Source organism: Mixophyes fleayi, chromosome 4 (assembly GCF_038048845.1).
Source record: "Mixophyes fleayi isolate aMixFle1 chromosome 4, aMixFle1.hap1, whole genome shotgun sequence".
Lineage (NCBI taxonomy): Eukaryota > Metazoa > Chordata > Amphibia > Anura > Limnodynastidae > Mixophyes > Mixophyes fleayi.
This window is the reverse complement of record NC_134405.1, coordinates 318066460-318091687: the sequence shown is the minus strand read 5'-3', so window position 1 is coordinate 318091687 and position 25228 is coordinate 318066460. Positions and strand designations below refer to the sequence as shown.

General features: G+C 42.8%; 2 protein-coding genes across 3 annotated transcripts in view; one reads left to right on the top strand and one right to left on the bottom strand.

The window, feature by feature from the left end:
- The window catches only part of ITK (IL2 inducible T cell kinase), a 56386-nt gene extending 44921 nt beyond the window's left edge, over positions 1 to 11465 (bottom strand). The window contains exon 1 of the mRNA XM_075210143.1: positions 11213 to 11465. Coding sequence (XP_075066244.1) covers positions 11213 to 11332 — 120 coding nt within the window. The 5' untranslated portion in view covers positions 11333 to 11465. The remainder of the gene's footprint in view (positions 1 to 11212) is intronic.
- A 2563-nt stretch (positions 11466 to 14028) lies between these two features.
- On the top strand, positions 14029 to 16971 carry MED7 (mediator complex subunit 7). 2 transcript variants are annotated; one of them, XM_075210145.1, is made up of 2 exons: positions 14029 to 14163; positions 15856 to 16971. In XM_075210145.1, the coding sequence occupies exon 2, from the start codon at positions 15876 to 15878 to the stop codon at positions 16560 to 16562; it is 687 nt and encodes a 228-aa protein (XP_075066246.1). In that variant the 5' UTR covers positions 14029 to 14163; positions 15856 to 15875; the 3' UTR covers positions 16563 to 16971. The 2 variants fall into 2 exon arrangements, with proteins under 2 accessions (XP_075066246.1, XP_075066245.1); XM_075210144.1 differs by having other exon boundaries at positions 14030 to 14306.
- Positions 16972 to 25228: the final 8257 nt, after the last annotated feature.

The following is a 25228-nucleotide window of genomic DNA, read 5'->3' as shown; positions in this document are numbered from 1 at the left end:
AATTCTATCCCTGCTTGGACGTTTTGCACCCGTGCGATTTAACTTCAAGGGTACAAAATGGAATGTATATCTTTAAGCCCCATAATTATAACATGCCATGTACAAACTACACATATAATTAGCCAGGGTATATTTCTAGGGTGTACTAATTGCCCGAGAAGATTAATGAAAAAGTATATTTTTATCTTTTATGCCATTTCTCCACATGTAAAATCCATAAAATATATATTTCTTACAAAAAAGAGCTTCTACCCCCCAAAAAAACCCAACACAATGTTGCTTGTATAGACCTATAAAAAAGGTTATTCCCTTTGAGAATGATAAATCTCCGAAGCATAAAAACTGCAATGTAATAGAAAGCTTCACACACACACACACACACACACACACACACACACACACACACACAAAAGTGACACATAAATAATATGTTATTAAACCCCACCACCGTCACACAAATGCCACAAATATTGACATTGAATGTCAGAGGGGGCTATGGTGACGTGACCATCACACCACCTCCCCACTCGTCACTTGACCTCCGGGAGACCCAAGAGGGGAAGCTCAAAAAGATGGCAAATTATGCTTTCTACATACCCAACATTTGCAGTTAAGATCAGACATTATTTTGTCCAAACCAAGATTAATCCAAATTGATTGTCCTTTACTTTGGCTGGTATAGATAAGAACTGTTGTCAGGTATATTCCTATGGATACTTATTGAAAATGTACTGGAAGCAAATAAAAAAATACCCTGCAAAAAAATCTCTTTGGTGATGTTATGTGCCATGGTGGTGCACGCACACAAACCCAATTAATAAAGTTAAAATATTGGGAGGTATAAGAATACATGCCTGACAATGATTGTTGTTGACTATTGGGGTATCGCAATGACCTCTTTGTCCCTTTAGTGGGCATCAAACATTTTGTATCTTATCTATCCTGTAAAATAGAACACTTCCAGCTACAGGATGAATGAAGTAATTGAAGTAATTGGCTATGACCCATAGTTGTTCCCATTTCCCCTAGAGCAGGGTTTCCCAAACCCAGTCCTCAGGGCTCCCTAACAGTGCAGGTTTTCCGGATCACATGTGACATAATTAGGACCACCTGTGGATCTGTTACAATGTGTCAGTCAGTAATGAATACACCTGTGCTCCAGCAAGGAGATATGGAAAACCTGCACTGTTAGGGAGTCCCGAGGACTGGGTTTGGGAAACTCTGCCCTAGAGCACACTACATAGACATGTAAGGTGGGCAAGAGGCAGGCAAAGGATCTGGCCCAGGCCCTAGGAGCATCCGAGCAGCATCCTCTGTCTGCATCTCAGCCACTAGGGACATCCATGCAGTGACGGGTATGACTGGGTCATACCAGCAGCATACATATTGGTGGATGGCACTGCCCATGAATCAATGAAGCCTGCACAGCACCCCGAGAGACAGCGAAATCCTGCAGCAGGTGTAAGTAGTTTAATTGGGCTACCACCACAGATCTGGGGTCTGATTTTTACACCAATAGAGAATCGGTTGGGAGGGGGGCAAGTCTGTATAATAATGCCACCAAAGAACTAGGTTCTACTCTTGTATTATTGCAGGGATTGGGGGAGTTCTACACTATAATGCCACCGAGTTCTACACTATAATGCCACCAGAGATCTATCATCTGATTTCTTGTTACAACAGGGATTAGGCACATTCTGTATTAATCTGCAGCATTCCATGAAGTGCTGGTCATATCATATCATATGCTGGTCATTTTATATGTTGTTTATTTGGCAGTCCCCCTGTAAAGTATGACTTTTAAGCCCAGAGCCAAAACTAGAGTTAGATCTGGATTTGGACTGATTTGGAAGCCACACACTCCAGCTGGGACAGATATCCGGATTTGTAAAGCATCAATCACCACTGCTGCTCGTTAACTTGACTTTTACATTTGGCTTCTTTGTTGCTCATTTGACATCTGCAGCCGACCTTGTTTTCCTGTTAGCTCTTTTCTCAGTTCTTTATAATATCTTCTAATCCTTCCAAGTTCCTCACAGCTCTCATCACATCCACATTTTATTTTATTTTTTTGTAACATATTTTAGTAGGCCAGAGACAGTACATGTAACCATGGCATAGTATCAGGGCCGGATTAACCCGAGGTTTAACTGGGCTACAGCCCAGGGGCCTCGGGCATCCAGCAGGCCCTTGACAGAGCTCAGCGGCATTATTGATCGGGCCGGGGGCGGGGGGCCCTCACAGAGGAATGGTGGTCCCCTTAGCCCAGGGACCTCCATTCCCTTAATCCGAACCTGTATAGTATACATTGCAGTCAACTGCACAGCAGGCAAAGGCTACAGTTCATAATACTTGACTTATTATAATTCTCTGAATAGAGGTTTCGATTATCTTTACTACATAAGAATAATGCAAATAAGAATTCAGTAATAAGTACACTCACTTCTGAGTAAAGGAAGGGAAGGGACATGGAGCGCGTAGGGAGGAGGAAGACAAATACATTAAAAACTTCATTAGGGATGAGTATATGAGCGCTACACGATTACCAGGTGTCAGAGAGCGCTACGACTACACAATTTTCATCAAATTTGAATAAAGCGAGATTTGTTTCCTCGCATTTATGAAAATGGCGAGCTAGTCACATAAATCATTTTATATATGTGCCAAATCTGTCTACTCTCTGGAGTAACGGTCGGGGTTTCTGTGTTTTTTAGTCCACTGCAATTTAGCAATTAATTGCGTTTAAAATATGAGTAATTTATTTGGTAGTTCAACAGCTGTTTCCACATATAGGGAGAATAATATGATCGTCAGGAACTTCTACTTGATTATCGTCCTCAATGAGCTTAACAACTTTGCTCCAAAATCCTGTGATTTGACACCAGTTATGTCTTTCTTAACAGCATGGTCCCAAGTTAGTACAATACATTCTAAGGTGTTTTTCTTTCATTCTAGTGTAAGAGCACTGACCTTGTCAGTGACCCTTCTTTAGGAACCTTTCTGGTCCAGCCTAAGAAGGATTCAACAACGGTTATATCACGCATCTCACCGGTTAGTTCCATTGTGATCCTTATGTACATTGGTTTCCCTTGGTTACAGCTATCTGCTGTACAGCCTGACGTTCCTCTATCCTCGGACGCCATTTTGCCAAGTATTCTGCACATGCGCAACCCTGGGAACCTTTAAAACCTCTGCTCCTCAGTGATTGGATGATCACCAGCCAGTTCCCGTTATAAGGGTCCTCCTTCTTTCCATGAGTGTCAGATCATCAAGTCTCCCTACCTGACAGGAAGCATCACCTCTGACTCCTGCTCGTGCTTATACTTACCTTTGTTCATGACTTTGTGGGTTAGGCCGTCCATTCAACTGCTGCAGCTTCACTCGTCATCGGTCCTGTTCCAGAGTTATAACACCTGTGTGGATCACAGTGCTTCTGCTCTCTGCAGTTCATCACTTTACAGACTTATTCCACAGTCAAGACCTGTGACCTCACTGCAGAGCATTGCTCACCATCGGTCCTGTTCCAGAGTTCTAACACTTGTGTGGATCTCAGCACTTCTGCTCTCTGCAGCTCATCACTTCACAGCTACACCTGTTCAGCCTAATCCGCTGCTAAGACCTGTGACTATAGACTTTAGTGCTTCGCTCAGCATTCATCCTGTCACTCAAGCAGAGATCAAGACCATTTCCACTATCCGGCTTTCGTGACAGGTTATTTTGGAAGTGGTAGCGGAGAGAAGACGAAGGGGGAATGTCCAAGATGTTTGGCTGGAGTAGGGTAACTGAACCCCACTCTGGATGCCGACATCTCGATTTTGTTCTTGGCCTGGGCACGTATCTACAGATCTTCGCTGAATTGAAGACTCCCGCATGAAGACCTTACTCACCAGGGGTGAGGATGTAACCAAGAGTGACATGGGATGGGGGACACTAACTGTAGAAACACTGTCTCCTCTTGTCTATCGTCATATTGAAATTTGCAGGCATCTGATCTGCAGTTGCTCGCCTGTTTTACCTTGCACTTGAAATGAATGCATAGATTCCAAGATCTTGGCTCATGAGCTTGCACCCTCTATCACCCTTTGCTGATTATATTTTTTTCTTGGAGGTCCAAGCTGTTATCACCTCACACACCGTTGCTCGTGGAACATTAACAAGTTGAACAGTCTTGTACACTAAAGTTCCTGACCAATTCTTCCCAACAATCAGCCCTGCATCAAAGCCACTCCTCTTACAGCCATGCTAGCAATAATTAAAGGCAACGGATCAGTCCATCATTTTTTATACATAACCCTGACCATGCTGGATGTTATATGCTTAATTAACACCTGAGCCACCCAGCCTATGTTGAAGTCCTCGCTTTCAATATGCTTGGTGTCCCCCATTTATCCAGAGGTTCTATTTTTGTCTACTACCTGCACTTGTAAGTACATGCAGGATTAGCACAGGATTATAAAAGGGAACATTTATTTTCCTTTAAAAAAAAAAAAAGTAATTTACTATATATTTTTGAGTTTGTGATAAAGTTTTTTACGCTGTATAGAGGGTTTGTTTGTTTTATTTCTACACTGTTTTCATTGCATTTTATGTTTTTTAATAGTGAGAAGTGCTGTGTTAACACTATAACGAATATTCTAACTATATAATCATTTGCTGGGATCAGCTAGAAAGATACTGTGTGGTAGGCACACTGGCCTCAAATAGATCTCTGTAAGGATAATCTAGCAACCTTGAAACAGCATCTGTCAAATGCAAAACACATAAAAATAGGTCTAAAATAAATGTTTCTTAACACTGCTAAAGGAAATCACCAGCAGACTATTTTTGAAAAATGATGTAACTTGGTTGTATGAAATTCTGGGATTGCAGATCCCATTGACCAAGCTCAGGAAGTTGTAGTCACTTTTTTTGTCATTGGTCATTTGGCCCTTATCCAGACATAAGAAACTACACTTAAGAAACACATCATTGCCTATGTGTCTGTGGCTACATTCTATTCCTCCCTGCTTGTCCTCAAATCGCCCCCATCTCCTCCTTCCTTGTGCCGAAGACTTCTGCTATTTGAAAATAATAACAACGTCTTTGGAAAGGATGTACAGTATTGTGCTAACTAGGATGCACTATCTAGTGATCCGGATGGAGCATGCCGTTACTATAACATAGGGAATGAGGTTTTAGCTGCAATACAAGAGAATGGTAGTCTCACAGTCCAGAACAAAATTCTCCAGAAAGAGATCTTAGCTCAGGTACTTTCTGCCTTATATTCCCATCATGCAAATGCTATAGAAGTAATAATCACATTCTGTTAAAATAACTATTGATCTTACCAGTGAAGAAACCGGTGGTACACAATTCTGTATACTTTCTAGCATCCCACAGGAAACAAAATGTTTTACAGTAGTAGATCATTGTTCTGCATTTTTCCTCTATACCTTGATAGTCAGTATTTATTTTCATACACATCTAAGAGACAACAATATACATGGACCAGATTGCCACAGGCAGGCTATGTATTTTCCCCAAATCCTGGAGAAGGATTTAGAGGACATTGTATTTCTAAGAGGCATGTTGATTTGCTGCCTGCTTTTCTCTTCCTTTTTTTTTTAGAGGATTATAAAAATCTAGGTCACGACATAACACACAGACATAAATACATTTCTATAGATAGCATTAAGGTAATACTCAGAATCCCCAGGTCAACTAGAAAACTGAAATGGGTTCCTTTTCGGTCATGACTGGCTATTGCCACCAGTGGATACTTGGCTATGCCTTTGTTATAATTGTTGACACACCTGGATGTGCCTGGACCTTGTACTAAGAAACAGAAAGTTTCCAGTACCCATGCATTAGGACTGTCCGATTACTCTAAACCTTTTCACATTTTTGTAATCAAAGAGATAATTTGCATGAGGGAATTTGACACATAAGCATGAGGATAAACCAGTGGCAGATCCAGGGGGGGGGGGCGATCGGGGCTTGCTGCCGGCGGCTGCACAGTATGTGCAGGTCCGTTCGGCAGTGACAGGCAGGGACAGTGTGCTGCCCGGCTGCTCTGATTGTGTTTTAAACACAATCAGAGCATCCGGGCAGCACACTGTCCCTACCTGTCACTGCTGAACGGACCTGCACATAGTATGCAGCCGCCGGCAGCCTCAGATGTAAAAAAGGGGGCGGGGCCTAAATCGCCTTCCCCTAAATCGCCCCGGGTAGAAGAATTCTCTAGATCCGCCCCTGGGATAAACACCATTCTACAACTTATAACAGCATATTTCTAGCTCAGGTCTTTCCTCTATGCTAGAAAGCTGTTTACCCCTCATGTTTTTATAGCAACATTCACTACTTAATCCTGCTTCTTTGTTGCCATCTCTAGATAAACAGGGGGAACATGAGTGTATTCAAGTCACTTCCCATCTCACTGCAAAAAAACAGACATTGGGCCTGAGTCATTAAGGAAAGTAAAGCAAAAATAGGAGTAACTTTGCACCTGGCCAAAACCATGTTGCATTGGAGGAGGAGGTAAATTTAAAATGTTATGGCAGATTTATAGTTGGGGTAGGGCATGTCCTAGATCATCTTTAAATTTCAGGGTAAAAATAAAGCTATCAAGTATTTGTGTGTTACATGAACAAGATGACAGTATTTTCCTTACATGCAAAATAATAAACTAATTTGCACCCCTTGTATTGTAAAATGGTTTGTCCAGGATCAAACTTACTCCTTTTTTTGCCTTGCGCTCAATAATGTCTCAATTAAGCTGGTACTCTTGTTTCTAGTTCTGGGGTCTTTTTGCAGCACAATGTACTTGAGAATAGCTACCTACCCTCTGCCTACTCAACACAGGTAGCAGAGTTTATATAATCATCATCATCATCATCATCATTTATTTATATAGCGCCAACATATTCCATAGCGCTTTACAATTGTGTAATTATGTACAATTATGTATGACTCTCGTATGTATGATAGCATAAGGCAAGTCAGTAAATATCCTTACTAACTTCAGATATGCATTATAGACCAGAATACATGGTAATACAAGATATACATCAGCAGGTAAGCAGATTAAGAATGGTCTTAATGAGATCAACCATTGAGTGAGTGCAGAGTCGGCTGGCGCCAAAAAGGAAAAATGACGCCCCCTAGTCCTAAATTATAATGAAACCAACCTAAAACATTCCTTACCCTGTGCCTCCCTTCTGCTTTGCACCCTGGGTGGCTGTCCCTCTTGCACAGCCTGGATACGGCCCTGAGTGAGTGGTATCATGTTACCCTCTGAGATAGCAATCATCAAATGTTCAGTTCACACTTCACTCACTTAATGCATCAAAGGGAAATGAATTGGCAACTTTGCTGAGATCGCAGCCGTCTGAGGTCTCTCAGAGAAGAACAAATGATTTGTTTGCAGTGGAACCTAATTCTCTTCTGGTTTCTCTAGTCTAGATGATCTTCTTACCCTTCAAAATGAAGCCCCTGAGTCTGAAAAGACTACATGGTTGTACTTTGCAATCAGAGAATCTCCGAATGACACCAGATGGCTCCACATGTTCTACTCCCATTTATTGATTGGGTGCACCATGGAATGACACATGAACAAAGGAGGGAGTATTTCTGCCACAAATCAGGACTAGCTTGCAGCAGGATTTACTTCTGTTATGTCTAACTTGAACTACACAGTATACCAACAAACCAACTACACAACCTTCAACCTGGGGTCCATTTTTTAATTCACAAGGTGCTTGCTGCATCTGTAATAAATGTATGTGAAACTGCTGATGTCGTTGCTGCTCAGCCTGCAACTGCTGAAAAAGTTATTTCTGAAATTCCTGTTAGCGGTGAAGCTATTCCAGGTAGGACTACATTATTATCTTTCATGCTTATCTTTGGACCTCTTGGTGTGCAATCCCACTTCTAACGCCAGTGTAGACTATTGGGATATCACGCTGACTCTTTAGTCACTTTAGTGGGCTCAAAGCTTTTTGTATATTTCCTTCCTCCTGACAAACAGGACACCACCAGCCACAGTTTAAATGAAACTCGGGTATGCATCTATTCAGCAAATATTCAGCATTTTAACACGAGGTTGTTCACAGACACAAGAAAGGATTTTATCATTCATAATATATAGGGGTCTATTTATTAAAATGCAATTTACCCTGCCGGGGCTCCTCTGCAAGTCCCAGTGAGGACCCTCTGTCCTCCAGGAAGCCTTGTTGCTCTTCACCGACAGCATAATGGTGCCTAATGTTGCTGGTGCATAGCACCTTCACAGGTGAGGCATTCAGAGAAGCCGGAGAGGCTTCAGCTAGATCCCATTGTGAAAGACAAGTTACGCCATCCTGTGTTACTTTGCTGTGAAAAGCAAAGCTTTTTTCAGCTTACTAAATTGACTAGTAATGCTGAGCCCATAGTGGTCTGCAGTTAAGCTCCGGTAATTAAGTTAAATAGACTTCATAATGCTTTTAGCAGCACAATTTCTCCCCAACCTGTAACACACAACTGTTTCATGGAAACTTGTTTTGATCTCACCATAAAAAGGAACTAATCTCAGCATATCAGCAAATCTCCTCTCTCGGAGACACTTGAATTAAGATCCCTTAACAAGCACCTGTTTCCCTGCAGATTTATTCAGGCTAAACCAACACTTGCTATCCCTGGTTAATATTCAGGTGTGTGTTTGTTTTACTCAATTGCAATCAACCAGACATGTGCGTAACACCAAGCGTGTGCACTAGCTTTTTGTTGCTGGGCCTGATCAATTAAACAATGACATGAATGATTACTTATTTAAGTTGCATCTACACATACAACACTGCAAGTGATAAGGATGTAAAGTTAAGTCCCCTGAAAATCAGAAAGAGGAACATTGGTCAGGTTTACGATAGAAAAGAGTGCCCATGGTTTCATGGGAAATACCCAGAGTGACTCCGCCCTCAGGAGAATATGATGGTAATCGTTAGAAGCAAGATAAGTAGTGAGAATTCATTTCACACTTCGTTAACCATTATGCAATCACACTACATAAACTCTGTTTATTTCAGGAAACATAAGAAAACCACTTTAGATGAACTGTAAGCTCATCTTCTGATAAAGTCAAATGTAATCTGCAGAGCTCAATGTGCAGGCGAAAGCTTACAGTAACTGTTAATGCCATCACATTTTAGCTGATAACCATCAGTGTCTGTTTCATCAAGGAAACCTCCAATACAAACCATGGCACCATGATTACTACACATACTCCTCAGCCAGATAACGGAATGTGTAATCGAATTGTCAACAAGTCTGGATAATATTTTTTTAAATTTTTTCTCACTCAAACTAGAGATGTTCACTGACCCCCGTGTTCTGGTTTTGGATCTGGATTAACTTTGTGTTTTGGTTTTGGCAAAACCGCCCTTGCGCGTTTTGGTTTTGGATCCCTATTTTTTCTAAAATCCCTATTTTTTTTTTGCTAAAATCACATAATTTTGCTCTTTTTTCCCCCTACATTGTTATTAACCCCAATAATACTAATTTCAAGTCATTTGCAGTAAATTTTGACCATCTCACAGGTCACAATATCATTTTCATACACTTTCGGACAAAGACTGCAGCGACCTGGCTGGATGGTAAGAGACAGAGCAATGGCACAAACACATGGCAGTTCCTAGCACATCCAGGAAACATTGCCACACAGCAGTGGCAGAAAAGAAAAGTGATGCAAGATGGAATTGTCCTTGGGCCCTCCCAAACACCCTTATGTAAGATATTGAAAAGGACATGTACAGTTTAACAAATCAAGAACTCAAGCGACAAGCAGTGCCACTTTTGTGGCTGAAGTGCTTGGTTTGTTTGGGCACCCTCAAAACAAGCTAACAATAGCTTAGCTGCCTTTAGCCTAACAGTGCTGTCAATGAACTCTACATTATTAAACCATGTCTGATTGTGCTGCATCTTTAATCTCCTTCTCCTCTTTGGATACCTTCATGTCATCACTGAAAAACTGCCAAACTTATGTAGACACAGGAATGGATATTACAACTGGAGTGGCATTAGATCTGCTTCAGACGGACTGTGACACGGAACATGTGGGCAGCATGGAATCTGTGATGTTGGAATATGCTGCATTGAACAATGATTTCAACCAATATATAGACGCAGTTGAGGAGGCCAAATTAAAACGTGACCCACTGGATGAAATCCCACATTTGAGAGAGCTTGTACATGAGAGATACACTGTGCTTCAGTAGAATAATACAGAGGAGGCCCTGAGGCAGGACGATAAATATGTCCAGTTTAAAAACAGCTAAGAGACCTGAGAAAAAAAATGGGTGTGTCACCGGCCCCTGCAGACTAAGCTTTGGAAGATGATGACAAGGAGATTGCCGTCACCCTGAGCACATGGCCAGTACAGTGAAACTGAGAATGAATCATGAAATCAGTTATGGTTCATTTGATCGCTCCACCCGTTCCTTGGATAACTGTAGTAATTCTACAGCTAATACATGGACAGAGTGAAGCGGGCGGTCATGTACAAGGAGCCCCTCAAAGGTGGGAAAGGGATCCCAGATATACCCACCATGCTGCGCGCCTTCTTTGTCTGCAACTGTATCCACAGAACTCTTATTGAAAAGAACATTTGCTCTGCTGGGAAGTCCATGTCTCACTTTTTCCTCCTGCCTCTTTGGAGGACCCTTGGTTGGGACAAGTGGGACAGCTCCTTCCCTTACAACACCTTGGTTTTACCTGGATGTCGGACAATTTGTGAGGAAGCACCATCTGGAAGGACTTAAACCAGACTTGTGGAAGCCAAAAATTGTCCACAAGTTCATCAGAGCTAAAGACATTATGGAGTCTGTTCCAGGGCTCTCTGCTGCAGCAACAAAACATGGGTGGGAGAATGTGGCCTCCTACAGGCTGACTACTAGACGCAAAGACATTGCATGGATGGCCATCCAGGGGTGTCTGCTTCTCAGGACATTCATTCACTCCCGGAACCTGTGCCGATATGTCCACTGCCCCTTCTGCATCCCCAGATGGGAAACAGCACAGTGTATTTTTGGGACTGCCCCACTGCACAGGCACTGTTGGATGCCTTGGAACATGAACATAAGGACAGTGTGCCCAGAACTTGCCTTTCATATCATTCAGTATTTGATGGATTATTTTGTCATGGGTTCTAAGGGAGACAAAGCCACACAGCTACAATCCCCTTCGCTACACCCCAGTTACTCACCCGATCCCGAGGGAACACTATGGAACACCACTGCGCCGTCTGCAACCCCTGGAACCGAGGTCCACCTTGATCCTCTTTCCCCTGTACGCCAACAGGTACGTACACCTGAGGAAGAAACATAGCGTCGAGATCCGCTATCTCCCGAAGGAGGGGGCAATGTCCGAGGAGACAACTACGAGACACAGACACTCACTCTACCCGTTTGCCGACACCTCATCTTGCTCTAGCCACCTCAAAATTATTTGTTTTCTGCTGTATCACCTGCTTCAGTTACAGGGTTAGTCTAAGTCTTGATCAGCAGTGATGAAAGTCACGTGTGCATGCTATAACATGTGTCTGCTATATATATATAATTGTCCCTAGTCTGTCTGTGTGTGTGTGTATTAGGGATTTTAGGCTGTAACCTCCAATGGGGCAGGGATTGATGTGAGTGAATTCTCTGTACGGTGCTGCGGAATTAGTGGCGCTATATAAATAGTGGATGATATATATATATATATATATATATATATATATATATATACATATCTAACATATAAATGTCTAGTGGCGTGTTAGTCTGTCTGTGTGTGGAAAAAATAAAACCGAGCTGCAGCGCCACCTGCTGGGCAGAGTTATACACTGACCTACTAAATTCTTAGTGTGTGTGGGGAAAAAAATTCAGAAAGGGCTGAAATTTGGTATACTAAGATGTTTTTAATTTGTTAATTTAATTTGTTAATTGTTAAAAGTGTTTATAAAGATTTAAAATATATATATATATATTTCTTGAAGGAGAAGTGACAGTTGGGAGTGGTTGGTGGTTGCCGGGGGTGACAGTGGGGAGTGGTTGGTGGTTGCCGGGGGTGACAGTGGGGAGTGGTTGGTGGTTGCCAGGGGTGACAGTGGGGAGTGGTTGGTGGTTGAGGCCTGGGCTATGGCCCAAATGCATGACAAGAACCTTTTTAACACCTTAAGTAGCTTGATTTGACTAGAATGCATGAGTATCATGCACGGGTTAACTTGTATACATATAATTATATAATATATATATAATATAATAACCTACACACATACACACAGATGCAAATGACATACAAGGCCAAAATACTAAACAATGTCCGCAGTGACTGATCTTAATAACGGTATATCCAAGTCCAGCAGACTATAGTCTGTGCGTCGCCCCCTTCGTATTCCCGATCTCCACCGTAAAATAAATATCTAAAAGATTAAAAAGACGGGGGCGCTTCCATGGTGAATTATGTTTCATAAAATTTATTCATATAAAATCACAAAGATGCAAGTACCAAAAGATCATAAGATCAAAGCATATAACACACACTGGTCTAGTCGTTGCTGCAAACCTCACACGCAACAAACTCCTTCCAATCCCTCTACGCATTTAGTCTGTGGTGACTTCGTCTGGAGGGGTGTGTCTAACGTCATCCCACAGTCTTCTATAGGGCAACATAATTGCTCAAACAGGTGCACCCCTGATAGCTTCAATGCAAGCCCATTTTTACATCAAATCATCATTAATACAGGTATTCCTACACAGATGGTAATCGCTATATTAAACCATATTATCGAGGGTTATCTTAACACTCTGCACCAATTATACATACAAAAAACAAACAGTTAGAAAGTATATTTAAACAAGAATTTCTCATACTGATACAAGCTTAATGCCAGCCCCTTTCACGTAACTCCTTCCCGTTTAGAGAGCAGAAGCTGTATGACTAGCTCATTATTCAGCGTATAAATCATACTTGCCAACTATCCCGGTGTGCCCAGGAGACTCCCGTTATCCCGTTATTCCCCTGCATCTGCTGACTTCCTAGTGAAGCAGGGCAGATTCGACGCCTCCATGGTGCGATTCTCCGGGAATTGTACGTCACAGGGGGCGGGGCCAACATGACACGATTCCCGGAGCCCCGCTCCCTCATGCCCACCTACACCGAGACTCCAGGAGGCCAATTGTTAAAGGTTGGCAACTATGGAATAAATCTCCTGCAATAACGATCAGATCATATTGATCAATAAAAATAAAAACATACTTACCAACTTTCTGCCATTGCCTTCCGGGAGCTGCCGTGGGGCAGTGGCGGATCCAGGAAGGGGGCGATCGGGGCAATCAGAGCAGCGGGGCAGCACTGCCCGGCTGCTCTGATTGTGTTTTAAACACAATCAGAGCAGCGGGGCAGCACACTGTCACTGCTGAATGGACCTGCACATACTGTACAGCCGCCGGCAGCCTTAGGAGTCGGAAAGGGGGCGTGGCCTAAATCGCCCGGGGTATAGTAATTTCCTAGATTTGCCCCTGCCGTGGGGGAGGTGGGGCTCCAAAATCGCGTCATTTTGGACCCCCCGTGACGTAATGACGTCATTTTACAGTGGGGGGCGGGGCCAAATGCTGCGATTCTGGGAGAATCACTGTATTTTGGCCCTAATTCTCAGATGCGGGAGATTGCCATACTCTCCCGGGAGTTTTATGAAAGATAATACACCATGGAAGCACTCCCATCTTTTTAATCATATATAATATATATAATTTTAAGTTATGGAGCCACCGCTTTCTTTAATTTCAAGTCAAGTCTGGGAGTAACTGACTTTAATTTTTAGGTCAGTGGGGCCCGATATTTAGTACAGTGGTTGGCTCCTGTCTGTTAGTCTGTATATACATGTTATTAGCTCAGTACCAGCCATGTGCATGTACTTCACTAATGATCTCCCAACAACCTAACTGCGCGCAACTAGCGCCCCCTAGCGGATGCTGGGCGGACATGCGCAATAGAGACACATTTAACCCGTTCTCACCTGCGTCGCGGCCGCCAATCAGCAGGACACGGGCGGACCCTACGGACTACACGGGTGTTACCAGATACAGGCCCTGAGCTACCGTCACATCCGGGAAGTTGTGTCATCTGTCTGCCTGCAGTAGAGCTGTACGTGTTTGGAGCCGGGGGCTGCAGGTATTGTGTTTGAGAACCTCCACATGGTCTCCTAGTGCATCATTTACATGGCTGGGGTGTGATATTACAGAGTTGTATTCAGTCATTGATTCACACTTTAACTCAGGCTTCTGCCAGGTTTGCATGCAGCAAACATTACATAGGTAAGTGGCCTGTTGCTTTCCAGCTGGTGTGGGGATACAAGTCCCATCACACCCTGCCTTGTGTGCTGGAACTAGTAGTTCCACACCAGCTACTTATGCGGTGTTTGCAGAGTGTCTTAGCATGTATCTCGTTTTGGTTAAATTGACATTTTATCCAAGAGGTTCTGTGGCATCTGTGCCAGCTCTGTGTGGACTTGACACTTATACTCAGCTTATCTACACACAGGTGAGTTTACACACATATTCCTGGATGCAGTGGTGCTGATCTGCAATGTGAGCACTGTACATGTCCTTAGTGTGCCAGGAACTCTGCACTGCCAGCTATGTATGTGCAGGCAAATAGTGCTTGTTTCCAGTTATCCTGTGTTTATTTGTTTATGGTGCACAACAATGGATGTTTTTGTAAATATTTGTTTAATCTGGGCCTTATTGCACCAGAATGATGTCAATTATACTCTATCCCATACTATTCACTGGTAGCTATTGGTACCAGTCCTGTGATTCCCACCATCAACTGATTATTCCCCTTCACACTTCAATAAATTAGGGAGTGTGAGATTGTTGCCAAGTTAGTGCAGCACAATCTGCTCAAAGCAGTGCTGGTCAACAGCTGGCCCTAGGGCCTTCCCAGTCGTCACCTGTGGCCTACAGCTCATCCCTCATTTATGCCCTGCCAGTCCTTTCCTATTCTTTATGTCCCATTGCCCCAACTCTTATTTTTTTGCTTTACGTCCTGTTGAGCTTAACCTGCAGTCCCAGCTCTCATTCCAAGATTAAGGGTACTGTTCAGCCCTTTTGAAGGTTAGAGGGTCACAGATGTGGCCTTTAAAGGCTATCTGGTTGCCCATCAATAATCTATAGTTTACCAATCTAGCAATGGCACCTGGTTGTTGTATATTTCAGTTAAACCAGTTTGGTTGGATTTTATGTGTGTGTGCACTTTAGATGCAGCAAATTATTATGGATATTAGAAGTCATCTCTTTGTTCCATAAACCTGTATAACAATTCTTTGCCTAGATCTATATGTGGTTGTTGGACACTGCTACATACAGTGATTTGTGGGTGTCCCCTACCAGTTAATCTAGCAAGGGGATGGATTTGCTAGAAACTTATAATGGAAAGCCCCTTATCAAGATAATCATCCCAATGTGGTTTCCCTATTAACCACTTGTCCTGCCTACGTGCCGTCTTCCACACCTCATGTTGCGTGGGCTTGTATTGATTTTTTTTTAAACTGTTTTGTGAGACAGAAAGTTTACTGCCCTGCAGAATATGTTGCCCCTGTTAGTATATTCACAGAAAATAATATTATGATATATTGGAAATTGAAGCGTGGTCTCTAAATAAGGCTTTATAGGGTATGTTGAAAAAGTAGGGTTTTTTTTACTTGCTTAGTAAGTAAACTCAAGATAATTGTTTTATATTACTTCAGTTTGAACATAGCTAAGTTGTTCCATATTCTAGTAATTTTATATGCATTGCAGTGTTTCAAATAATTTGTTGCAAGATTATTAGAAACTGTTATCCACTATATTGCTTGTCTTACAGGTTGTGTTTCACCCGTCACCATGGGGGAGCCCCAGCAAGTGAGTGCTTTGCCTTTGCCTCCAGTGCAGTACTTCAGAGAATACACAGATGAAAATATCCGTAAGGGTCTGGTCCTTAAGCCACCGGTCCCCATTAAGGACAGCTACACCATGTTTGGTAACCAGTTTCAGTGTGATGAACTGATCATCCGCCCCCTTGAGAGCCAGGGCATCGAGCGGCTCCATCCCCAGCAGTTTGACCACAAGAAGGAGTTGAGGAAACTTAACATGTCTATCCTGATCAACTTCTTAGATCTACTGGACATTTTGATTCGAAGCCCAGGTAACATCCGGCGGGAGGAGAAGCTGGAGGACCTAAAGTTGTTGTTCGTTCACATGCATCACCTTATTAATGAGTACCGGCCCCACCAAGCCCGGGAGACCCTGCGGGTGATGATGGAAGTCCAGAAACGGCAGCGTCTGGAGACGGCAGAGAGGTTCCAGAAACACCTGGAGAGGGTGGTGGAGATGATACAGAACTGCTTGGCCTCGTTGCCGGATGACCTGCCCCTCCCTGACAATGGCGTCACCGTTAAGTCTGAACCAATGGAGATGCATGATATTGGTTTAGACCAGCAGGACCTTCCTCCTGAGGCAGCTGGCTCTGTAAAAGAGCACACGGCGGACAAAGATGCTGCCATGTGTGTTCTCATTGATGAAATGACATAGATCTTTATAGCACTTTCATATGATAAACTACCTCTGGGATCCGCGTCTCTTCAACCCAGACAAATGATTTGTGTATTTGCTGTCGCATACTCTGCCCCTCAGGCCTCACACCATCTCTCTCTTGTGGAGATATTGATGGGTGTTAGACGTGTCGGAGCAGTATGAATACAACTGTATTTATGGAACTCTTGTTCTGAATTAAATGAATTCTCTCAGGAATTTCTTGTCACACGCTTGGCGTAGGAATGTTCCATTTGCATCCTTATTGCCACCAATAAGTATTACTCCCCCTTTTTCTGGAATTTGGTGTAAAACATTTTTATGCACCCAATGGATTTTCTCTTGCCTAATAACTGTTAATGTTCAGTTTCAATTTGCTTGAGTAAATATGACTGTTTTTGAAAGATAATGTATATTTTGTATTTATTTATTTTTTAAATCACAAGTACATCGCAATATCTCGAGATATATAAAGTGACATGTATATTAGGTTTAGAGAACCTTTAAAATGATTGCATACATTATTGGGAGGAACTAAGGCCTAAAGATCTTTTATTACCATTATTGTTTATTGATTTGGACAGACATGTTACATTTAAAGCAGGCCTGTCCAACCTGCGGCCCTCCAGGTGTTGTGAAACTACAAGCCCCAGCATGCTTTGCCAGTAGACAACCTGTTGATATCTGGAAGGGCATGATGGGACTTGTAGTTTCACAACATCTGGAGGGCCACAGGTTGGACAGGCCTGATTTAAAGGTTTCTTTTGTTTTTCTTATTTGTGGTTGTGCTTACAGACTACAACCACTAGAGGGAAGGTATGTATTTGTTTTGGTCCTGAAAAACTTGGATCAATGTTTTAAATATCTCATTATATTTTTTTCTAAGTCTGTATCTCAAGGTTTAATTCACATTTCTAGGTTCGATTTAGTTTATCATCTGTTTTAGATCAAAAAATTTTTTCATTTTTTTTTAATGTAATACTATTTTATGTGTGTTTAGCTTTTACCCAAGGACCTGCAGTGATCAGTCCAGATGGCTGCTGTGAGTGCTGGGCTGAAATGCACAGTCTGTCCCGTCCCCCCCTCTACCATTGATGATAGCATTTTGTTTTGTTTTATACTTCTATAAAGTTGTTTTTGTTTACTGAACATTTTTGCATTTTGTAGAAACCTTTTCCTGCTTTTGCTTACTGTACAAATGCCAAAAACCCATACTCTAATGACCCATCCGATGGATGTGCTGGAGATGCCTGTGGGTGATCGGGTATAAATGGAGCCGTCCCTGGGGCGGGCTAGTGTGTGGTGGCTGGGGCAGATCATTTAAAATGTCCGCTCCCGTGCCTGGGCAAAAAGTCTTGCGTGGTCTCCCTTTGCCTTGTAGTTCAGAAAGACCAGGCTGAGGAGAGAGACTGTGTGATTCTGCAAGAGGGTAAAATAAGACGTTGACCGTCTCAATCAGGGAGAGTGTCCATTCTGGTAATCATGTGCTGTGAAAACTTCCAGTTATGTACCGTGCAGGAGATGTAATTAGTTATCCTTTCTAATCAATAAGATGATCTGGCACGCATTCAATTTGTCATATGTCATTGTACTGTGGCAACTTGTCTGTCTGCTCCAGATTCAACTTCCATTTGTTAAAAAGCCTGCATAGGCAGGGACACATTCAGTTAACTACCCCCATACGCTGGGATAAGAGGACTGAGCCTAGACCTGGGAGACCAGTCTGACCATCTCCAGAGGTAGGTGCCTGAGCGTGTGCAGTTAACCCACTTCACAGACACACAGGGCTATTTCTATAATACAGATACGTGGCATAATAAATGAGTAACCGAACACTTCGGCTTTTACAGTTAAGAAAAATAAGACTGGGAAATTACAAGTGAAATACAGTACACAAATATACTAGGTGTCTAACTTGAAATTGGACAGACGTATATTTGTCTATGCAGACTCGTGTGATTACGCCAACCTGCGGGATAATGTAGGCAAGGGGCTGAGTACAGTCCGTGAGAATGTTCTCACCGTTCGTTGACATTTCCCACCCAATCCCTATTAACCACTCCGTGAATAAGAGAGAGGATTGGAACACAATGAGGAAATAGCTTATAGTAAACAGAGTGCGCTCCTACACTCGAAAAATAAGTGTAAGAAGCTGTTTTATCGAGAACTAAATTTCATCTACCCTGTGTCTTATAGATAACTATATCTAGATCTGGTGATTATTTTTGTCAAATGTTTTGTGATGTAAAGATTGTTTCTGTCCAGCTAATTGTGATTGGTAATTGGGATTATAAAACAGCAGTCCTCATATGTTCCTTGTCACCCAGTGGTGGAGCAGACCATCCTCTGTACTTTAAGAAACATCCAGCATTCAACAAGGCTCCTGGGACTTTATGAAGATAATTGCATATATATGTATGCTGTTTAATTAAGGACATGTGGTAGGAATGATTGCCTGTGTCAGGGTTCAAAAGTTTTATTTATATGCATGAGGTTTATGTTTATTATGAGATGGGGTTTTTTTTTTTTTTTTTATTGAAATATTGGATGTTTAAAAGGTAATGCACCAGAAGCACAGATGTCCCTTTATTGTGAAATCAGCCTCACTATAACTTAACATTTAGTGTGGGGGAGATGTGTGTTTTCTACGCTAAGGGCCTGACTCATTAAGGATCTTAACTTGAGAAAATTCTTATTTCAGTCTCCTGGACAAAACCATGTTGCAATGCAAGGGGTGCAAATTAGTATTCTGTTTTGCACATAAGTTAAATACTGACTGCTTTTTTCATGTAGCGCACAAATATCAACTTTCAATTTCAGTGTACAAATAAGCTATCAAGTATTTGTGTGCTACATGAAAAAACAGTCAGTATTTAACTTATGTGCAAAACAGAATACTAATTTGCACCCCTTGTATTGCAACATGGTTTTGTCCAGGAGACTGAAATAAGAAGTTTCTCAAGTTAAGGCCTGATTCATTAAGGATCTTAAGTGTTTTTCTCACAGTGTTTAGAAAATACAGTTAAACAAGACAGTTAAACAACAATTGAAGACCTCTAGAAATAACCTACATCTGCTTCTTCAGATTGCTCAGGACATTACAACTAGGTAATTCTTTTATTTCCTGCATTTGATGGTATTTGCCTTCTAAATACCAATGTTTCCCAAGTTATTTTTCTTGCTTTTCCTTCATGACATCTTCAGAACTATATCCTCCTTCACCCATCCTCCAACACACACCTTTGTCCACATTATCCCTTCATTACTTCACTCGCCTCTAGTTAACACCCATGAACTGTTTTTTCCTATTTAAAATTAATAGTTAGAACAGCCTCACCCTGTCACCAGATACTAAAAGGACACACATCTTACAATCATCTTTCCTATCTTTCTTCCTCCCTGTTTCTATTAGCTAGTGATATATCACCGAATTCAGGTTCCCCTCACTTCTCCCAGACGCGTATATCTGAACGCTACCACAATCCAGCAAACCTCAAACGCATCACCTGTCTTCCTACCTCGAGGTGGGAAAGACAGCGGCGATTAATATTCTATAGAGTTTGGATATCATGCCTCTGTCCTTAGGGTGATTTTTACAATGGTCTTCAAAAGGAGTTAGGTCTCGTCAGACATATAGGTAGGCGAGAGGGACCGTAGGTAATGACTAACTTGGAAAAACTTAAACAGGCTAAGTATGGGGGATGGGGAGCAGCGTTGAAGTTCTGCCAGTGACCTAGTTTGGAGAACTCTGTCGGATATTTAAGGCCAGCTTGAGTCCAAAGATGAGCTCTTGCGGCCGAGAGTCCAGGAGGGAATACAGGATTGTGCCAAATAGGGGTGAAAGGGGATAGTGGTGTGGTAAGCTTCAATTTAAAGGAGTGAGAGTCCCAAAGCTTGATATCAAACTTAATGGTAGGGAGCATTTTGGATGCAGGAGGGCGACATGTAGTGGAGAGACCCCATAGAGAAATAAGATCGGGCAGGGTAGTATAAGCCAATTCTATATCGAGCCAAGAGGTGAAGCCTGAGGGGACATATGAGGTAACAATGTGGGAAAAGTGGGAGGCTAGGTAATATAGTTAAATATCAGGAAGGCCCCTGCCGCCAGAAGGGATTATTTTTTTTTGAGAATGCTGGCTGAGATCCGTGGGGGTCTGTGATTCCAAATGAAACAGGTGAGGGATTTTTGAATGTTGGCAAGGAAGGAGGCAGGGACTGCGGCCGGCAGTGTTTGAAAGAGGTATAGCCATTTAGGTATGATAGACATTTTGACTATGATCCTGCCCAGCCAGGAGATAAAGAGGCGTTTCCAGGAGGTCAGGCAGGAGAGCGTCTTAACAAGAAGGGGAGGGAAGTTTTCATGAAAGAGGAGGTTGTAGCGAGAGGTGAGGAAGACTCCTAAATATTTGATCTTTCTTTTTTGCCACTTGAAACTGAAGGTGGTCTGGAGGAGGTCGGTTTCCTGGGGGGAGCCATGAAGGAGCATGGCCTCCGATTTCGCATAGTTTATTTTATAACCAGTGATGGTCCCATATGCTTGAAGTATTTCATAGAGATTATGGAGGGAGATCGCCGGTTGAGATAGAGAGAGGACGTCATCTGCAAAAAGAGAAATCTTAGAGTTGATGCTACCCACCTGCACCTTCTGAATGTTGGGATTGGATCTAATCTGAGAGGCCAGGGGCTCCATCACCAGTGCGAATATAAGGGACGATAGGGGGCAACCATGCTTTGTGCCGTTTTGGATGAAGATCGGGTCTGTAGGTGTACCATTAATCAAAACTTTGGCAGTACAATTCCAGGACGCCAGTGAGGAAACCGCTAGCGAATCCAAAAGCCTCAAGGGCAGCCATCATAAAGTCCCAGGAGATCCTATCAAATGTTTTTTCAGCATCAAGAGAGAGCATGATAGTTGGGGAGCTTCTGGAGTTTACAATGTGAATGTCAATGGCTCTTCTGGTGTTATCTCTCTCCTGGCGTCCCGGGATAAATCCTACTTGGTCATAGAAGATTAGGGAGGAGAGGATTTGATTCAAACAGTTCACCAGAATTTTGGCAAATATTTTCAAATCAAGGTTAAGGAGGGAGATTGGTCTGTAACTTGCACAGTGGAGCGGGTCTTTCCCATCTTTGGGGATTACTACAATTCTGGATTCGAGCATTTCGGGTGGGAAGGAGTCTTCTTGAAGAACATTGTTGTAGAGGGAGCACAGGTGGGGAGCAAGTCTGAAAATTTCTTATAATATATCGGCCGTGAAGCCATCGGGGCCTGGGGATTTGCCATTTTTTGTCCTTTTAGGTTTGCTGGACTTCAGCTATCGAGATCTCCTCATTGAGATGTTCAAGAGCTTGGTGGGATAATTTGGGAAGTTTGGAGTTGACTAGGAATTCAGAGACTAAAGTAGCATTGGATCGGTGTGGTGGGGGGGGGGGGGGGAGGATGGGAGGTTATGGGGCTCTGTGTAATATTGTTGGAAGGCTGTTCTGAAGGCTGCAGGATCGTAAAGAAGCTGATTGTGAGAATTACGGATCGAAACAATATTATTGTTTGTCCTAGCGGAGACGTGATGCGAGAATTTTATCTGCTTGTCCTCCTTCTCATAGAAGCGTTGGAGAGGAGGTTAAGTTCAGCTTTTGTTGTGTGTAGAGCCACCAATGTGGCAGGGTCAAAGGTCATTTTGTGTTGAGTTTCCAAAGTTTGCAGGTGGAGTAAGAATCTATTGATATTGGAGAGCGTTTTTTTTTTTTGGAGGCCACGCTGAGCAAATGTCCCCTCATGAACGCTTTATGTGCTAACCAGAGTGTAGACTTGGAAATCTCCGGGGAGTCATTTAATTCAAAGTAATTCTCTAGTTGTGATTTGAGCTGGGATACTATGTCCACGTTGTGAAGAGATTCATTAAGGCGCCATGTCATGGGATGGGGACGAGGTGAGGCCGGAGAGGTCAATGGAAATATGGGAGTGGTCAGACCAAATCAAAGGATGGATCCGGGCCTCCTGGAGGTTTAAAGCAAAGTCATGGCTGAGCAGGATCATGTCTTTACGGGAGTAAGAATGGTGGGGTGAGGAGTAAAATGTGTAATCCCGGCCTGCTATATCAAGGACAAAATTGATAAGATCAGACTTGAAATGGTATCATCTCCCTCGACTAGCAATCAGCTTAATTCCTTCCCAGCATCCTCTGACACCCTCTCTTCATTTGATCCCACAAATGAAAAGGAAGTTTCTACTCTCTTCTCATCTTCCTACTCTACCTCCTGTCCTCTTGATCCCATGCCCTCACAAATTGGTAGGTCCTTGTTTTGTGTGCTCATTCCACCTCTAACTAAAATCTGTAATCTATTTCTCTCTACTGGTATCTTTCCATCACTATTCAAGCACGCAATGATTACTCCTATTCTATCCCCCTCCAAACTTCTTGAGAGAATTGCCTACACTTGCTTCACATGTTTCCTTTCTGGAAACAACCTATTGGATCCTCTTCAATCAGACTTTCCCTCTCAACACTCCACAGAGACTGCTCTGAGCAAGGTTGTCAATGATCTGATCACAGCTAAAGGTGATTACGCTCTTCTAATTCTCATGGATAATTGCTGCATTTGACACTGTTGACCACTGTCTCCTCATACAGACACTACAATCCCTGGGTCTTCAAGACACTGTCCTATCCTGGTTCTCATCCTATCTATCTAATTTCAGTATTCATTTCTCTGGAACAACCTCCACTCCACTTCCTTTATCAGTTGGAGTACCACAAGGCTCAGTCCTAGGTCCTTTGCTATTCTCTATCTACACCACTTCTCTTGGAAAAGTAATAAGCTTCTTTGGCTTTCAGTATCATCTTTATGCGGATGATACAAAAATATTTCTATCCTCTCCTGATCTCTCACCATCTGTGTTGTCTCGCGTTATTGACTGTCTTTCTGCCATTTCATCCTGGATGTCTTCTTGCCAACTCAATCTTTCAAAAACAGAATTAATAATATTCCCACCCAACAATAGAAGCCTCCTGCCTGACATTTCTATTGACATGACCAGAAATCCGACCCCGCACGCTCGCTGCCTAGGTGTAATGCTTGACTCACAATTATCCTTTGTTCCCCACATCAGCTCTATATGTACATCATGCTGCATACATCTATAAAACATTTCCAGAATACGTACATATCTCACAAAAGACACTGAAATAACGAATTCATGCACTCATCATCTCCCGCATCGACTATTGTAATTCCCTACATACTGGTGCTCCCCAACTCAGACTCAAGCCCCTACAATCTATGTTGCACGCAGCAGCTAAACTTATTTTCCTTGCAAATTGTTTTTCGTCTGCTGAGTCTCTTTGTCAGTCTCTCCATTGGTTGCCTGTTTCTCAAAGAATCCAATATAAAATTTTTCTACTAACCTACAAGGCCATCAATAAAATTGCACCAACATACATTTCCTCACTTGTCTCAAACTATCTCCCAACTCGACACCTCCGTTCTGCACAAGATCTGTGTCTCTCTTCCACTCTCATCACATACTCTCATTCTTGGTTACAGGACTTTTTCCAGGTTGCACCCACTTTATGGAATTCACTCCATCGCACCACAAGACTTTCCTCTAGTCTCTAAGCTTTCAAGTGTTCTTTGAAAACCCACCTCTTCAGATAAGCTTATAATATTCCTCTACCACCCTCACAGCTAACACAAGACAACCCTCTGACCAACATTGCTGTGTGACTGAAACAAACTTACCTTTCCTCGTTCCCCCGCCGCTCCGTTGGACCTGGAAGCCACACTTACGGAGTCAGCGGTCACATGACTGCAAATCCCAGGGCAGGGGATTTGAATGAGGCTGCCTATAAAAAAAACACGCTCTGACACTTGGTGAGTGTCAGAGCAACTTACCTGTTCCTCCTTGTGCCTGCTCCTTGTGAATTGACCTCCTATGCACCAGTCCCGGCTTGCGGACCTTCCTGGATCTCCTATACCTGTGTACCGACCCGGATTGTCTGACGTCTCTTTGCCTCTATTTGTATTGCTGCTGGCAACCGTGTACCACATTCCCTTCACGCTGCATTCACCTGCTACTCCAGTCGCTACACTACTTCTTGAGGCAAGCCTGAGGACCGCGACCTGCGTCTCCCGGCAGCTAAGCCCATTCCGCCTTGCGGCGCTTCTTGGCGAACACTGGGGAGTTCGTTAGACTCCGCACCTCAGGTAAGCCAGCGCTAATCAAGAATAGTACAGAATCCAGCTAATTCGTTACAGTGACTGAGCATACAGCCCACTGAATACTTTGTAACCTTTGCATTCTAGCTGGACAAATATTCAATATGATGTAGCACTTACCCTTGTGTATCAAACCCGTTGTCCCATAGATTGTAAGCTTGCAAGCAGGGCCCTCTTACATCTCTGTATGTATGTATTAACCAGTATTGTTTTAATACTGTTTGTTCCCAGTTATTAAGCACTATGGAATCTGCTGGCACTATATAAATTGTTGATGATGAAGCGGTTTCCTTTTCCTTTTCCATACGACAAATGATATTTAGTAGTCCATTGCATGAAGCATTCCCCAATTGGGACCAAAATAACTTGTGATAGATATTCATTCTTTCTTTTTGGAACACGAGTTGAGTGGAATGGATGGAAAGTCACACATTGAAGAGGTCAATGCA

What these genes read in the sequence shown, in the direction of transcription:
- MED7 (XM_075210145.1), top strand. Translation starts at nt 15,876, where the DNA reads ATGGGGGAGCCCCAGCAAGTGAGTGCTTTGCCTTTGCCTCCAGTGCAG.